The following is a 17,726-nucleotide window of genomic DNA, read 5'->3' on the forward strand; positions in this document are numbered from 1 at the left end:
GAATAAAACTTCCGGTAAAAGTTCTCCAAGTTTCCAGAAGAGGTTACTATGACCGTTACTATGGAGACTGTGAATGTTGAAGAATGTTGATTTAGTAGAATGTGAATAATTTAAAAACTATTGAAGATAAATGGATGAAATTTTCAGAAAAAATCATATTTATTATCTTCTAAGAACTGCCCGAATATTTTTTTAAAATATCCCACCGGAAGAGAGTCATGTCTTGTCAAAAATTAACCGGAAGTGATTCATATCTCATAAACTACTGGGCCAGTAACCCCAAAATTTCTGAAGTTGTACTCACTTATTATGTGCGAGTCAGATTCCGTTATCAAGTCCGGTTGACCATTCCACAAATTCGGATAATCGAATTAGAATATCCCAAATTTTCAAACTTGCACAGATTCTCACAAAATGGTCTGATTTTTATAAATTTGACATTTTCATGATCCGGAAATGAAACGGAATCCAAAAATTTATAACACTATAGGCAAACAATAAAAATCCACGAAAAAACATTGAAAAAATGAAGAGCACAAAATTCCACCATTAAACCACATTGGTACAGCGCCGCCTTTTTCCGCTCTGAGAATTCAACGTCCGGCACATTTTTTTATGTTCTACTCTAGATGTTGTAAGAGTAAAATGTCCTGTCTACGGTAAACCCGCCTCTTACCCGTCGCCGTACGCCGTTTCCGACCAAGGCGACGCTCTGAGAATTCAACGTCCGAGTGAGAAACTACGAGAATTTAAGGTACGGTGAAATTTTACGTTTAAGGGACTCACTATTTATTCGCTAACGAGTGTTTTCGGCAGTGGAAATATTTAATGTGTCACTTTTCGAAAATTTCTGTCGTATGTTTTGTTTGAGGCACTTATCTCTGGTATGGTGTAATGTACTGTACGTTTCTGTTTTTTGCTAAAGTTTCGGCATTTTATTATTTTTTCTTGTTTAATGAGAATACTATTGTTGTAAGTGGCATCTTGTGGTGTATAATTTAGAGTGGTGATGTTTTTCGATTGTGTATTCATGTTGTGTGTATAATTAATCACCTACTCAGACTCAGCTTCCTAATGAATATAGTAGAAACTTCCAATACACCTTATTGCTGAGAATAACCATTTATTGCCTAAAACAAACGTTTTCGGCCCAATTTATGGGCCATCTTCAGGTTACAGTTGTTCGACTCTAATACAAAATCGAACACGTTCAAAATTAAACCAAATTAGAACATACGTTTAAATTAATAGAACAAGCACCGCACAAAATAATAAATAACAAAAAATCAAAATAACACGAACAATGAAATTGAAAATAAAAATAAAAATAAAAATAAAATACTGTGACTGGCCGTACATTTTAAGGAACCATTCCTTACGCTTTAACCCAGATACCTACTGAGTCACGGCAGACTCATTATCACGTGTGTTGCGTCTTACTATGTATTTCCAGGATGACGGTAACCCCGTCGCATCTTTATAATTTAAACATGTCAGCCAAACTCGCTCTGTAGATTTCACACTTTTCAGTTATGGATGCCAGCATTGCGAGCGTACTTTTGTAAGAATTTTGGCATCTTCCCATTCAACCACTGAACCATCGGCTTGCGCCATTTTGGATAATGCTGTTGTGCACCTGTTTTTTGCGACATCGTACCGGTGCTCCTTGATCCTCACTCCAAGGTTTCTATTAGTGACACCTACGTAGTCTTTATTGATTCCCAACTGGTCATTTTTGTAGGGAATTGCATATACTCTTGCCTGCTCTTTAACATCAATTCTTTCTTTGTCATTTCAAATAAACCTATACACTGTGGGGGCCCTTTTGCATATTATACTGGCGTTTTTGTGCCTCGCTATTTGCTTCATAATCGGGAAGAGACCTTTATTATACGTAAACTTGGTGAAGTTACCCCTAGCCTCCATTTTCTTCTTAGAGTTGCTCCTAGGCTTTACGTACGCCGCTATTAAACGTTCTATAGTTTTTGTTCCAAACCCTAACTCCTTTGCTACCTTTTTGATTCTACCTAGCTCATTCATCGTGTCCATTATATTTGAGCAATACAAAAACGCTCTTCTGATTAGGGCCCTAAATGCGGATAATTTATAAAACGTTGGGTCATTGGAACTTGCCGGAATATACATCGGATCATGTGTGGGCTTGATGTACACCTTCGTGTATAAAGTTCCATTCTTAAATTCAATGCCAACGTTCAAGAAGTGTAGCTCCTTGTTACTAACTTGCTCAAGGTTAAGTTTTAAGCCATGTTGGTTAGAGTTCACTTGGTCTAAGAATCGTTGTATCATTGCGTCATTCCTCCAAATAATTAGAACATCGTCTATATATCTTTTGTACATGATTATGTATTCATTTTAGTTGAAAAGTGTCATGCGTTCCATCTTTCTCACTACCAACTCACAGAGCAGGCCAGACATCGGGCTGCCCATTGGTACCCCTCTTAACTGCTTATAAACTTTACCTTGGAAACTGAAAAATGACTGAAAGCACATTAGATCAACCATTATCTCTAAATCTTTTCTGTGCTCGCACGCGTTTGGTTTAATTTTGAACGTGTTCGATTTTGTATTAGAGTCGAACAACTGTAACCTGAAGATGGCCCATAAATTGGGCCGAAAACGTTTGTTTTAGGCAATAAATGGTTATTCTCAGCAATAAGGTGTATTGGAAGTTTCTACTGTATGTATAATTGTTATACGTTATTGAATTTGATAGTTGCATTTGTGGCCCTTATGCCAAAATGGTATTTTTGATGTGACATAATCTGTGTATGATTTTGCCCATCAAAAATGTGTAATCATATTTGTGATTAACAATTTTATTTAATCATTCTGTTATTAATAAATAAATACAATTCGGAATATATTATTATAAGTAAGATAATAATTAAATATAACACATTATCATTTATTAAATATGTATTTTAAATATAAGACTTAAATCTTTATTGTAAGTTATCTGTAATTGTGTTCGTATCTCGTTTTAATATTAAGTAAATTGTGATGTTCTTTGTATATAATTTGTTTGGTGTTATTTAAATTGTTTTTACGTGTCTTGTAGAAACAATATATTAATTAACAATTGAATATTTAATTGAAGTATAACTGTATATTTTTGAATTTCTCAACCAGATTAATTAGACGATCAACTGCCGTAATATTTCTAAACATAAGAGGAGAGAACCCTGAAGTTATCCCGAAACGATGACTTTTAATAATTATGCGAAAATGCTTTACTACTGATTGATTATATGCGTGCAGTCGTTCTAACGAGCGGTCCAGAAGAAAAATTATTAAGATATTAGCAATATCGAAACTAATAAATAAAATTTTTTTGTATAAATTCCTATATTTAAAAATTCTAAATTGAGAATGGAAATTTAAAATGAAATAATAAATTAGGAGATTAGTTGGCTAGTTTTTCGCGATATCGTTGGTGATTACCCAAGGTCCTAGAATATAAGGTTAGCTCATACCAAGGTCCTAGAATATAAGGTTAGCTCATACCAAGGTCCTAGAATATAAGGTCAGCTCATAGAGAAGAAACGCTTCTCATTGGTTGCTTATTTGACGTCATTCCTAGTTGAAAACGAAATATCTTACTATGTCCTTATGGTAAAAACATTACCGATCAGAGGCTTGTAGCTTTAATTACACGCTAATATTTCATTAATTACGATTTATATTTTATTAAATGTTTCGAACGATTGATCGGTTGATGTGCATAGACATGAAGTTAAGAATGTATAGGAAAAGTGGAAATACACAGAGGAAGAAAATTAAGTGGTTTCGTTTGAGGGAGGAGAGGGCGAGGGCGGAGTATGTGGAGAGGGTGCTGCTACAAATCTCGCAAGAATGGGAGGGGGTGCAGGACTGGTGGGCATATAATGCCCAGGCTATCAGGAACTGTGCGGAGGAGGTGCTTGGTGTAACATCTGGAAAGATTAGGGTGCAAAAGGAAGGTTGGTGGTGGAATGAAGGTGTGCAACAAGCTGTTCAGGTAAAAAAAGAGGCAAAACGGAAGTGGGACAGGTCACGTACTGAGGAAGATAGATTTGCGTATAAAACGGCAAAGCGTGAAGCTAAGAGAGTAGTGGCACAGGCAAAGGCAGGAGCATATGCGAATTTATACGAGGAGTTGGATACAAGGGAAGGACAGAAGAAAATATATCGTTTAGCCAAAATCAGGAATAGGGCAACGAAGGACATTTCGCATGTAAGGCAGATCAAGGACACGACGGGGACGGTCCTTCGAAGGGAGAACGATATAAGAGAAGGATGGAGGGTATACTTTGAGGGACTTTTGAATACAGAGAATGAAAGAAAAAACAGAGAGGAAGGAAGCCAAAACATGGGCATGGTACAGATGGTAACCAGAGAAGAAGTGGAAAGGGTCCTAAAGAGGATGAAGAACGGTAAAGCGGAGGGCCCGGATGGAATCCCTGTAGAGGTGTGGAAGTCATTGGGGAGGAAGGGCATTGATTTGCTATGGGACCTATTCAAAAAAATCTTTGAGCTGGAGGAAATACCTAACGAATGGAGAGAAAGTATACTTGTACCTATCTACAAAGGAAAAGGGGATGTTCAAGATTGTAAAAACTATAGAGGAATAAAGTTGATGTCCCACACGATGAAGATTTTGGAAAGGGTTTTGGACGGAAGGTTGAGAGCAGAGGTGACCATTGCAGGAGAGCAGTTTGGATTCATGCCAGGACGGTCAACAGTCGATGCCATTTTTGCCCTTCGGCAAATGTTGGAAAAATATTGGGAGAAGCAAACCCAGCTGCATATGGCATTCATTGACCTGGAGAAAGCTTATGATACGGTACCTAGACAAGAACTCTGGAGGTGTCTAAGGGAAAAGCTAGTTCCTGAAAAGTATGTTAGATTGATACAGGAACTGTATAGGGATGTGGCCACAAAGGTTAGGAGCTGTGTTGGAGTGTCCCGGTGCTTCAAGGTGGGAGTTGGTTTACATCAAGGATCAGCACTGAGCCCCTTCTTGTTTAACATGCTGATGGAGGTGATCACGGACGGGGTCAGAGTAGAGGCGCCTTGGACCATGTTGTATGCAGATGATATCGTTCTGTGCGCCGAGACTAAAGGGGAGCTGAGGGTTAAATTGGAAAGGTGGTTGGACACGTTGGAAGGGAGGGGCTTGAGGGTGAGTAGGAGTAAAACAGTGTATATGTGTAGTGGGGAGGTGGATGGTGCCCGGGAGAGGGATCTGGAGTTGAGGGGAGACGTATTTCGCAGAGTCAATACCTTTAAGTACCTGGGGTCAACTGTGGCGGAGGATGGAGGTGTGGATAAGGAGGTGACAGGCAGGATTCAGGCTGGCTGGAGGAATTGGAGGGATATGTCAGGTGTGTTATGTGATAAGAGGGTGCTGCTTAGGTTGAAAGGGAAAGTTTATCGGGTGGTGGTGAGACCAGCTATGCTGTATGCTATTGAGACTGTGAGCTTGAGGAAAACTCATGTCAAAAGGATGGAGGTGGCGGAGATGAGGACGCTCCGCTGGATGTGTGGGGTTACGAGAAGGGATCACATTCGAAATGAATGTGTGAGGGGGACTGTGAAAGTTACGAACATAGAAGCAAAGATACAGGAGGCAAGGTTGAAGTGGTTTGGTCATGTGGTACGAAGAGAAGAAGAGTATGTGGGAAGAAGGGTTATGCAGATGTCAGTGAAGGGGAGGAGGAGGCGGGGACGACCGCGGAGACGGTGGATGGATCTTGTGGCGGAGGACTTGAGAGGGAGGCATCTGAATGTGGAGGCAGCCCAAGACAGGGAGCAGTGGAGACGACTCATCAGAAACAGCGACCCTACATAGAGTGGGAAAAGCTGAGGAAGAAGAAGAAGAAGATTTTATTAAATGTAAATAAAAATGGATTATAAATAAGAAAAATCCGGAATATTGAGCAAATCTTCGTAATTTTTACGTGTAAAGTTGAAATTAAAATGCGTTTTTCTAATTTGTAAATGAAATCAATTTTATCTATTTTATGATATTATAACAATAATAGTTTCTTAAAAGATTAATTTTGGTAAATCCTACGTAGGTGATTTATATATAAATGAATTAATTTAATTTATATCATCAAACGACTTCTTTTTTAAAACTAAAAATTATATTGGTCTATTTTTGAATTTTTAATATTCATGTACCAAAAACGATATTATTTACTCATACATATACAAAAATAACTTTATAAAAAAAACAATTTTTATGTTATAAACATATTATTGATACCAATATATACAAATTAAGTGTTATGTAAAAACAATTAAATCAGGTACAAAATTTTTTAAATATTTTAAATATTTTTTTTTTTTTTTTTGTATTTTCTCACAATCCATCCTGCTAAATATTGTAATCCATCATTTTTTAATTCTACATTTTCCTGAGATATCTCACATAAATCATCATCATTTACATTGCATAAATTTTCAGATATTCCTTGTTCTTTAGAACTAGACACATCTGAAACTTCTTGCAGTAAATCTGCCTCTTCAAACATTTCATTTATTAAATAATTTTCAGCTATCTGATCTTCTGTGTTTAATTTATTTTGCAATATTCCTGGTGATTTGCCTAAAATCATCATTCTTACTCTATATATTACTTCGAGTGGACTAGGATGATCATATAAACCACCTCTAGTTCGAATCTGTGAAAATAGATTTTCTAAAGAATCCTGTTTTACTTTACATGTTAAGATATAATGGTATTTAGGAAATTTTAAACTAAGGTCGAAAAATAAATCTTTGATAGATTTAATAGATATAAACATTCCTTTTTGAAATGTTTGAAGTGATTGTTTAGATACACATCTCATACTTTCAATTATTCTGTAAGTATTATCAAGTATATTATTTTGTTCATGTTAAATTTTTATTTTATGCTGTAAATCAGTAACCTACGGTACATGTTTTTGTTATGTTTGGATCTGTTCGGAAATGCCTACCGGATCAACTGCTGAGACTTGAATCATTCGAAAATATTACCTATAAAACTTCTAGTCATTTATCGGATGCTACCAGACTCACCGAACTTTACCGGTGACGCCATTCACCGATACCAACAAACCAATCGGTAACCATTTCCGAACATGCCTTTGGTGAAACATTCACGTGTATCGATGACGTAGGCCGATCATCGATACTTTAAATTGGTTTATTATTGACAGAATACGATTACGTTATGTATGAAATTGCTGTATAGTATGATCATCTTTATTTTTATTAAATGTTAAAGATAATTTTAATTTGTCGAATGTAAATGAAATATTATTTTATTGGAAACTCATCAATCGGTGAAATCTGAACGAGGTGTTGGTAACGATAGCAACAGTGCTTGTTGGGCTGCAATTTGAAAAAATTGTAGAGCTTTCCCACTGTCGTCCGTCCGTATGTCTTTCCTTAATCTCGAGAATGGAGTTAGATACATGAAAGACCAGATAAGATATGGAAAGCTTAGTGGCAGGAAGTCCCAATTAACTATATATGAATTTTCGGTTTGGACCGGAAGTCACATTATTTTAAATCAAAAATTTTCCCCTGAAAGGCGTTTGTAAGGTCGCCGACAGGTATGGATAAGTTAATCCCGTGTCAGGATGAACCTAAGGGACGTTTGCATGTGGGTGTGGCGGAGGAGGCAAATGATGACAAGTGTTTTACATAAGGAAACCCGCTTATTGGATAACATATATGCTTACATCCACAATTGACAGTCCACTTCTCTACAGTCCTTCGGAGTGGCGAGGATTTCCCTTCCGTCGAAGCCCCGGGGAGGACGAGATGAGATCGCTGGACAGCTGCTCGCAGAGGTGCTGAGGCGTCCTACGTTGTTGGCGGCGACACAACACAACACCAGTCACGGCTCTTTGCGGGATGCGGAGGAGACTCTCCCCGACCTTGGAGATTCCGATTTTTATAGTTCTTCGCTCGATATTCCAATTTCCGATTGGTCCCTCATCCCCTTTCCCGTTTTCCGATTGGTCTCTCCTTTGTTTCTAGGCGAAACTCGGGACGACCCGGGTCATGGGAAAGGTCCGATTCGGAGTGTCCATCTGGCGCCTTTTTGACCATTGTGTTCGGAGATTGTTGATAAATTTACAAGACTCGAACTCATAATTTAGCCCGTTAATTGCGATTTCTGTCATTTAGGAACTTTTACGATTCAAGCGCGATGTCTTTCTATCTATTAAACTGTTCCCCCCTTCCGAAGTTGTCTTCTTAGATCGACTATTTATGAGCACTCGAGTCAGAATTTCACCTATTTATGAGCTTTTGTGTCATAATTCTATTTATTTATGGGCTTTCGTGTCAGAATTCTACCCTTCCGTTTGACATAGACGGATCGTTTTTAACACGTGTTTTGGCACGTGTTCCAGCACGTGTTCCGATACTCGTTGTTTACATTTTGCGTCGCGATGTCTAGATCAAGAATTTTTTTTCTCTCTCTCTCTTTTCTATATAAACTATTGTTATAATTTAAATGCAAGAATTTCGTGATTTAAGGATCTCGTCTGCAACCTCACAGTTGGATAGATGATCGGCACGACACTGTTGTTAAAGGAAAAGTATGATGCAAGTCACTACTAATAATTTGAGGTGGAGAGAATATATTTGAAATTAAATAAATTAAAAATATGATTAAAACTTGCAGCCCGGCTTTATGACCATGTCACAATAAATAATTGCTTGTTTCCGATTAATGCGCTTTAAACTATTCTTTGAGTGAAGTATGCGCGGTATTAAACAGTCCCGTTAAAAGAGAACAAAGCCTGAGCTTTTCGCGTTCCTTTATAACTTTGTGCTTCTTTTGTTACTGAAGTTAACCAACAACTGCTATGCAACGAGAAATGCTTTTGTCTCGATTTCTTATCTAAATCTATCCCTTTGCTTCTGAGTCATTGTTCAAGTATTACATAAGCATTTGAAATGATGAAAGAAAATCTTTTGTAAATATACATAAAAATTTTTCGGTTTTTGCAAATAAACATAGTTGATCAATGAAACAACGAATAACTGCAAAATTATGTAATTTTATCATATAATTTCTCTTCTTCGTTCTTTCCAATACATAACCCTAGGCAATTATACTAGGTCTGTTCTATTGATTGAGATAGTGCACACTTTTATGTAAAAATGATGTCATTCTTCAGAACTTTTCATTGTAAAACTGATGTAATGACGTAAACATGTGCACTATACCAACCAATCAAACAGACCTATCATCAGTTATAAATGCTGTACATAGGCCAGATGGTGTAGCGGTTAAGGTAGCAGCCTACTGCTCTGGAGGACATGGGATCGAACCCGGACGGGTCGAAAAAACCCCAGAAATTTTTCGGGGATGATCCGAGCGGATATGTCGGCCCCTTATCATCCGAACCCATTATGGGCTTGCTAAAAGAAGCACTCACAGGGCAAAAAAAAAAAAAAAAAAAAAAAAGCATATTCGGCTGGATGGCCGAGCAGTTAACGTGGTATTCTGACGTTCTGAAGAGCCGGCATCGAATCCTGACGAGTCGAAAAAACCTAGCAGTCTTTCGAGGATGATCTATCTAGATATATCGGGCCCCGTTCTTCGCCGCCTAACCATTTCGTTGTGGCGGCGACCGAACCCATAATGGGCTTTCTAAAATGCTAAAAAGTTCTTCAGTGCATACAGGGCACAAAGAATTAATAAAAGATATCTTTAAACTATCGATTGTATGAAATAAAACCAGCAAGACGTAATTAACAAATTTTAAAAATTTTATTTTTTCTATCGAAATATTATTTGATATATTTGGATTTAGTTTCTTTTAAAATATATTTCGAACTCAAATTAGAAAAAAGTGCTAAGGCTGTAATCTCGGCCGGATGGCCGAGCGGTCAAAGTGGCAGCCTACCGCTCTGGGGGACCCGGGTTCGAACCCCGACGGGTCGAAAATTCCCCAGGAATTTTTCGGGGGATGGTCCGTCCGGATATGTCGGGCCCCGTCCCTCACCACCCGGTCGCCCCATTGTGGGCCTGGCCGAACCCATAATGGCTTGCAAAAAGAGGCCCTCTTAGTGCCCACAGGGCGGAAAGAGTTAAAAAAAAAAAAAAGGCTGTAATCTCCATATGAACCTGGGGGAGGAGAAGTGGAAGTAGAAGTAGTAGAAATTAGGAAAAAAAAAAAAATTTCCTCCCAAGAATGGCGCTGAAGTGCAGAAGAGGAGGATCTAAGATGGAGGCCGGCAGCTGTAGTTCAATAACCTGTCATAGGAATACGTGAGAATTATTGTGTGTTTTAATCAAACAAAACTGATTATAAACATGGGTGAAACAAGCGATATTAGTGTTAAATATCAGAAACTAGCAGCGGAATATTCAAAGGTAAGTTTTAAAATATAATTTTGTTTGTTGCATTTTGATTCGAAATTTATTGTAATATTGATAAAAATATAGAATATTAAGACCATTCATTTTTAATGTTTTTATGTAGATTTTTATATAATTGTAATACATATGAATTATAGCAGGCCTTTTTTAAATAATTATATTTTTTTAAACAAAATTAAATGATAAAATATCATTTAATATCTTTTATTCCTGTTGATATCACATAAGCAACATATAAATAACAATATACAATGCAAAAAAATCAGATATTGGTTAGTACATTGGCAATGAGGAAAAAAATGATAATGCTTATTTGTTCGACAAGTCTTTACTTTGGTTTATTAGTCCCACTCTTGGAGTTGCTGTTGCAGATCGCCTTCTTCCACTTTTTCCCGTCCTTTGTCAAATTCCGATCAATTCCAAGAGTATAATTATCTAATAAGCAAACACTTTTATCGTTGCCGAGAAAGTTTAATTTAAAACAAACATTTTCAACCTATTCCATAGGCCATCATCAGGTTGAAAACCAACAATTGGAACAATATTCCATATGCCATCATCAGGTTGAAAACTGACAATTGGAACAGTTCCGTTCCAGAGGATCAAATACAAATATTTATTTGTATTCGATTTTCTGGAACAGAACTGTTCCAATTGTCAGTTTTCAACCTGATGATTGCCTATGGAATAGGTCGAAAACGTTTGTTTTTATACTTCTGATAAATAACACTGAATTCAGCGTTAACGTAAATTCTTCTTTTTACTGCAAGCACTTTCGACGAAATTACGTTCGTCGTCTTCAGGTGAATAAGGAAAGAACAAATTTGAAAGTGGCACGTGCCGAACGTTCCAAATCGATAACGGAAAATTTTCGTTGGCGAATTTTTAAAAATACTATATTCTTTTAGCGTTCGGTAACTTCAGATGCGCCGATTTAAAATCTCCTTCGAACCGGCGAAGTTACCGAATGCTAAAAGAATATAGTATTTTTAAAAATTCGCCAACGAAAATTTTCCGTTATCGGTTTGGAACGTTCGGCACGTGCCACTTTCAAATTTGTTCTTTCCTTATTCGCCTGAAGACGACGAACGTAATTTCGTCGAAAGTGCTTGCAGTAAAAAGAAGAATTTACGTTAACGCTGAACTCAGTGCTATTTATCAGAAGTATATACAACTTTGGCGTGAGTTAAAATTTTTATTATTTTTCTATTAACGTTTGTTTTAAATTAAACTTTCTTGGCAACGATAAAGGTGTTTAATTATTATTTAATATTTTGCTGAGCACGTTCTATATAAGTATAATTATCATTGGGCACACAATCAAACTGTTATCTTCTCCTCTTTCTGGGTTCTGTCTTCTTCGTAAGTTTTCAGACATAATCTGAAGGTTTCCTCTTTGTATGTCTGAATCAAATTATTGCATTTACTTATTTATTCAATAAGTAAATGCAATAATTTTCAGTTAGTGGAATTTCCAGGATTTTGAAATATGGGTGCAACTCAAGCAGATTTAAGCAGAACCAAAGAACTTGCCACTGTGGGCCCCATTGCATAAAATGTGTGTAGCTTTAAAAGTTACAAATTACAGACAAAATGTGTTGAATAAAATGTTTTGTAACACGTTACAAGTTACTAGTCATAAGCAATTTTAATTGCATGAAGTTACTTATAATTAAGGGCTGGATTTATATTTATTTCAAATTGCAGGTAAATATTCACCTAAGTACACCTTCATGGCGGCACTTCTGGCCTCCTCTGTCTTGTTTGCGGACCCTATGTCCATAGACAATATGGCAAACGGTGTAAATACTAACAAAACTGTATCGTAAAGAAAAAAAAATACATTTTTGTACTCACATTTAACACACTTCTGTTTGTTTATTTCTTCCTTTTCTTCGAACTAAAACATGATTCTGCTATGCCTTCACTAACTACATCATGTTTTATCTTACTTGACACTTTTCCTGTACTTTTAACAGGTGTTTCTTCTTTCTTCCTCTTTCGATTTTCAGATTTGGTTATTGACTTTGGGGCAAGAAGACTTGAAACCTGGCACAACAGAAGGCACAATTCTATCAACAACCCACCTGATTCTTTTCAAAAACTTCTCTTTTTTGTTTTTTTTTTATATATGGCAGTTTCGTCAATTTTGATAAACTTCTGGGTTGCACATTTCTCATTTTGGTTAAATTATATGATGAAATCATCAAAACATGTCTTATGAATTTTGCACAGTCTGGATGACAGCTCACGTCCACAGCCGAACTGGTCGTGCTCAATGTACACTCTATGCAAATTAGATGTGATACAAAGGAAAAAAATATTCCCCCATGAAATTTCCCCAAATTGAACTTCACAGGTTTTGTCGAATGGGGAACTGCTTATCTTGCATCGATGACATTGAAATAAAATTGAATTGCGATCTTTTCTGTAAAATAATTTCACTGACAATCGCATTTCATACAATCTGCATCTACATGTTGAAATTTGAATTTTAAGGCAGGCTTAACATCTGACTATATTCTTTTATCAATTTCTATTTCATGACAATCTGATTGTAAATAAGAAGAAAAATGCATGAGGGTCCACTTGTGCCATAAAAAGTGTTGCCCTTCAAGTGATTCCAATATTACAACAAAATAGATAATGATATTAATTTTTAATGATGACAAAATTTTTATAAAAACTACGAGAATTAAATTTATGAAACATGGAAATGAAATAACACTAATCTGATTAATAAAATAATAAAATAAAACTAACCAATGTTAAAATTAATGAAAATCATTGAAAGTGACACCTACATTGAAATTCAAAAGACACATGTCGAGAATCCGGAAGTACCGCCATGACGGTGTACCTAGATGAACATTTACCAGATTGCAATTTATGCACATACATATGCAAGTTAAAATGCCTAAAATATGCATTATGCATGTTAAAAGCATCACTAATGTACACTAAAATTTGTAGGTTGAAATGTATAATGTACTGTAGTTTTCTGTCTGTGAGCAAATCCTATTAATGTCTATTACATCACTTTTTAGATAGGAGGAGATAAACATTGACAGTAGGTGACATGAGGGATTTGAAAATTATGATGTCACAAAACATATATTAGAATAACATTTTTTGTAGGGAAGTACACAATCAAGTCAATTACAAATAAAATTTTATAATTTTTTATGCTATTTAATCAATCATTATTGAATTTATTTCTGTATACAGTATACAATTGAACAGCTTATTTCCAAAACAACTTCTCTCCAAAACAACTTATCTCTATGAAATATTGTTTATAACGTAACATATATTTTAAAATGCATCTACACCTACAAAAAAATTATAAACTAAATGGTTTTACAAATCAGTAAAAGTGACTTTTGTCAGAATATTATTACATGTACTATATATATATATATATATGAATATAAAATTAATTTTATTTTAATAAAATAAAGAGAGATATGAATTCTTATCTGAAAGGATTAATTTCTTATTAAAACTTATTAATTATACAGAAAAATAACAAAGAAATGGATACATTGAAGAATGACTATCAAATGTTCAATCAGTAATAGGATAAAAATTATTTCTAATGTATATTAATTAATAATACATGGAAAAAAGATGCAAAATTTTGTAATAAAACATTTTAATACTTAAGAAAATCTGTATTAACTTTAATATCTATAAAATCAATAGAAAACAAACAAAATAAATTTCTATATGTAATGAAATTGTAGGTATATAAAATTGGTATGCAAAAAAACATCTAGGATGAATAAATCGTAACTCTATAAGTAGATTAAACACTATTAACAAGAAGAGTGTTTACAGAAGAGTGTTTTTTATTTATTTCCTACTATTATTACTTATTCATCTGTTATGTTTTATTGTTTTTAATCTCTTTTAACTTGTGGTATTTCTTTTTGGGGTTTATTATCTGGGGGCTGAAATCAATTGTCTTCACACTTTTCTACTTATTAAAAAAAAAAGCAAGAGAGGAGATGATGATGATGAGAAACAAGATAAACATGTGGTTATTTGATTTGATAAAAAAATATAAACACAATAAAAGAATAAAATATATCAGGAATAATAATATATTCAAATGAATGGAAGTATTACAATAAGAAATACAGCAATCTGTAAGATGATATAAAACAACACAAAGCATTTTGTACATTCTTTAAAAAGTTTACAAAATACAAATGACACTAGTATTTTCTAAAAGAAAAAGTTTAAAAACTAATGAAAGGAATATTGAAATGTCGTTGTGTTTAACTGAAACAAACAGAACAATATTCTACAAAAAGGAGATAAAAATGTCTGAAGTAATTGAAATTGGTAAATTATTCCTTGTATTATTAATTGTAGATGTATTATTAAATGTAAATAATTTATATTTGTGGACTGAGGAGTTATGTAATAATAAGTCCAAAATATATTTTTGAAATGTGAATATTAAACATGAAAATATTTTTCTTGTTCTAATGCTATTCTGTGAGAAGTTAAGTAATAAAAGGAACAATTAATCCAATTTCAATTTTATCAGACATCTGAAGATGAATACACTTGTTACAATAATTTTAAAAATATGATGTTTTAGAACATTTAAAGTAACATAGTTATAAAATAATATAGGAAAAAATATAAAAAAATGAATAGAAGCAAAGATGAAAAATGAAATCATTTTTTAATGTATTAAGAAACTAACAATTAATGAGCAATTAAACTATTTTGACATCATTACTATGATGGGCTGCAATTTTTAATCATATTTTTAATTTATTTAATTTAAAATATTAGCTCTCCTCAAATTAATAGTGTTGTGCCTGTACATCATACTTTTCCTGTTACAATAGTCATGCCAATCATCTAACTTCTTACAGGAAAAAATTTTTGAATTGAAATAATGTGACTTCCAGTCCAAACTGGAAGTTCATATATAGTTAATTGAGGCCACCTGCTGCTAAGCTTTTTATATCTGGTCTCAACTTTCATCTGTCTCACTCCATTCTCTGGAATAAGGGAGTACAGACAATAGTGCAATTTGAAAACATTGTAGAACTATAAATTCGTTTAGGTCTACAATGTTTTCAAATTGCAGTCCAAAAACATAGGCATCAGAATTAATTTTTTCAAAACTAAACCAGAGAGTTACAATTTACATATAAATTAGTAAAGTCAATTTTAAAAAAAAAAAAAAAAAAATGATGACAATGACAATGAAGACAAAAAAATTGGCAGTTTGACCAATATGGCAGCAGGGTAGACTTCTGAAATTTATGCTTGTTATAGACAAAGATCCTTCAGAATTTATTAAGTAGAAACAATAAATGGAATATTAACAACTATTAGAAACATTTACAAAATAATAACTTTAAAATGAGAGAATTAAATATATTTAACTTCAGAATTGAGATAGAAAATGAGTATATTCTTAACCTAACATTTGAGGAATTTACTTGATGGAAATAATAGATCAAATAAAAATATATAATAGCAATTGACTATCACATGTTCAATGTATATTTTAATTTCATTAAGTAATCTCTTCAGTTTAAAATTAAGAATTCATAAATGCTTGTTATATAATTAAGGATATCAAAATCACATTTAAACGATTAGTTGTATATTATTGTGACATTGTCACAATGCTGAGCTGCAATTTCTGATCATATTTTAATTAAAAAAATCATATGACTTTTAGTTCAGACTGAAAGTTCTTATGTAGTTAATTGGATCCTCTGGTCCCTAAGCTTTCCTTATCTGATCTTGATTTTCATCTGTGTAACTCTGTTTTTGAGATAAAGGAAGGACAAACAGATGGATGACAGTGGGAATCTATAAATAAATATATTTAGCTAACACAATATTTAAATTAATTATCTAATTATAATTATGCGTAGCACATCAACAAAGAGCAAAGCAATCTGTTAAAGTAAAACAAATGTTTTTTATATTATTTTCCAATTATTATAAATAAATAAATAAACTGATCTCTGCTTTTATGGCTTCTGTCTAGCCAAAATCTTTTAAAAAGTTTTGCAAATATGTCTCTTGTATATTTGTATGGCATTTACGACATAAATATTTTGTCAGGCTGAAACTCTATAACAACATTATAATTTTCATACATATTTCTTTTTAAGAATTTTTAATTGAAATGTTCAAAAGTTATTAAAGTAAGTCTTCACTTTCCTAATCAAAAAATGTTATAACTTCATGTTTATAAATGGAATTACACCTAATTCTGTTTTTTACATGAATATTTTTTACACAGTTTTGATTTAACACAATTCAGGAAAAAATTCAATTCTTTTTTTACACATTTTGTTTTAATCTAATGTTTCTATAAATTTCACCTTTTAAAAATCATCATTTTATTTGAATTCTTAGAAGATGTATTTAAGGTTGTTACACACACTTAATTAAATTTTAAGATTTTTTTTTTTTAATAACTTATTTGAATCTGTGTAGCTACAGTCTTTCATTTTGACTTTGTTCTGTGATTGAAGCACTCAAAAAACTTCAGTTTGGCAGTTACTATGAATTTTTCAATATGGAATAGATTTTGTATGCCATTCGGTCTTAAAAGCTAGAAGTATTTTGTGTTTTACTGTAAAAGTTGAATAAAAAATAAAATTTATGCAAATAATATCTCATTAAATTTTGCTAATAGGCTACAATTGTCCTGGTTTACTAAATAAAATTTTGTATAAATATATCCTATTATATTAATTGCTTTATTATATTATTTTTTACTAGTTTAAGGTCTGGAATCAAGAACAGTATATCTTTCACACAGACTTTTCAGGAACATATATACCCTGTAAAAACAGAATTGAATGTATATTAAATTCTTGAGGATGAGTTTTGAAAGATTCTCTTTTCAAGAATATTCTAATTTGAACTTATTAATAACTTCATTGGGAAGTTTATAATTGTTTTATAGCAACAAAAATTTATTAAAATATAAAAATGTTTTTTGTATGTGTAAATGATTGTGTTAAGAGATATGGCATCAGTTAAATCAAATACAAATAGAAATACAAACTTAAAAATGGAACAATATAAAATATAGGGTTGAAATAGAATAAAAACAAAAATTTTTAAAGTAAACACAGCTTAAATAACCTTTGTAGATTGTTCTGGATCTACAAATTATTGTTTAAGATGTGTTTATTGTACTATTATACAGTGAATAGCAGTTGTTAAGTTGGAAAAGTTTTAAACATGAAAACATTAATTATTGGGCTGCAATTTGAAAAAATTCTAGACCTATAAATTCCTACTGTTGTCCATCTGTTTGTTCTTCCTTAAT

General features: G+C 33.4%; 2 protein-coding genes across 2 annotated transcripts in view; both read left to right on the forward strand.

Moving 5' to 3' along the window:
- LOC136969556 (L-asparaginase-like) overlaps window positions 1-17,726 on the forward strand; it is a 120,382-nt gene that overhangs the window by 97,578 nt on the left and 5,078 nt on the right. The window lies entirely within an intron of this gene.
- LOC136969553 (protein phosphatase 1 regulatory subunit 21-like) overlaps window positions 10,124-17,726 on the forward strand; it is a 33,700-nt gene continuing 26,097 nt past the window's right edge. The window contains exon 1 of the mRNA XM_067263764.1: window positions 10,124-10,390. Coding sequence (XP_067119865.1) covers window positions 10,331-10,390 — 60 coding nt within the window. The 5' untranslated portion in view covers window positions 10,124-10,330. The remainder of the gene's footprint in view (window positions 10,391-17,726) is intronic.

This window comes from Centruroides vittatus, unplaced genomic scaffold, assembly GCF_030686945.1.
Source record: "Centruroides vittatus isolate TY-2023 unplaced genomic scaffold, ASM3068694v2 contig_18, whole genome shotgun sequence".
Lineage (NCBI taxonomy): Eukaryota > Metazoa > Arthropoda > Arachnida > Scorpiones > Buthidae > Centruroides > Centruroides vittatus.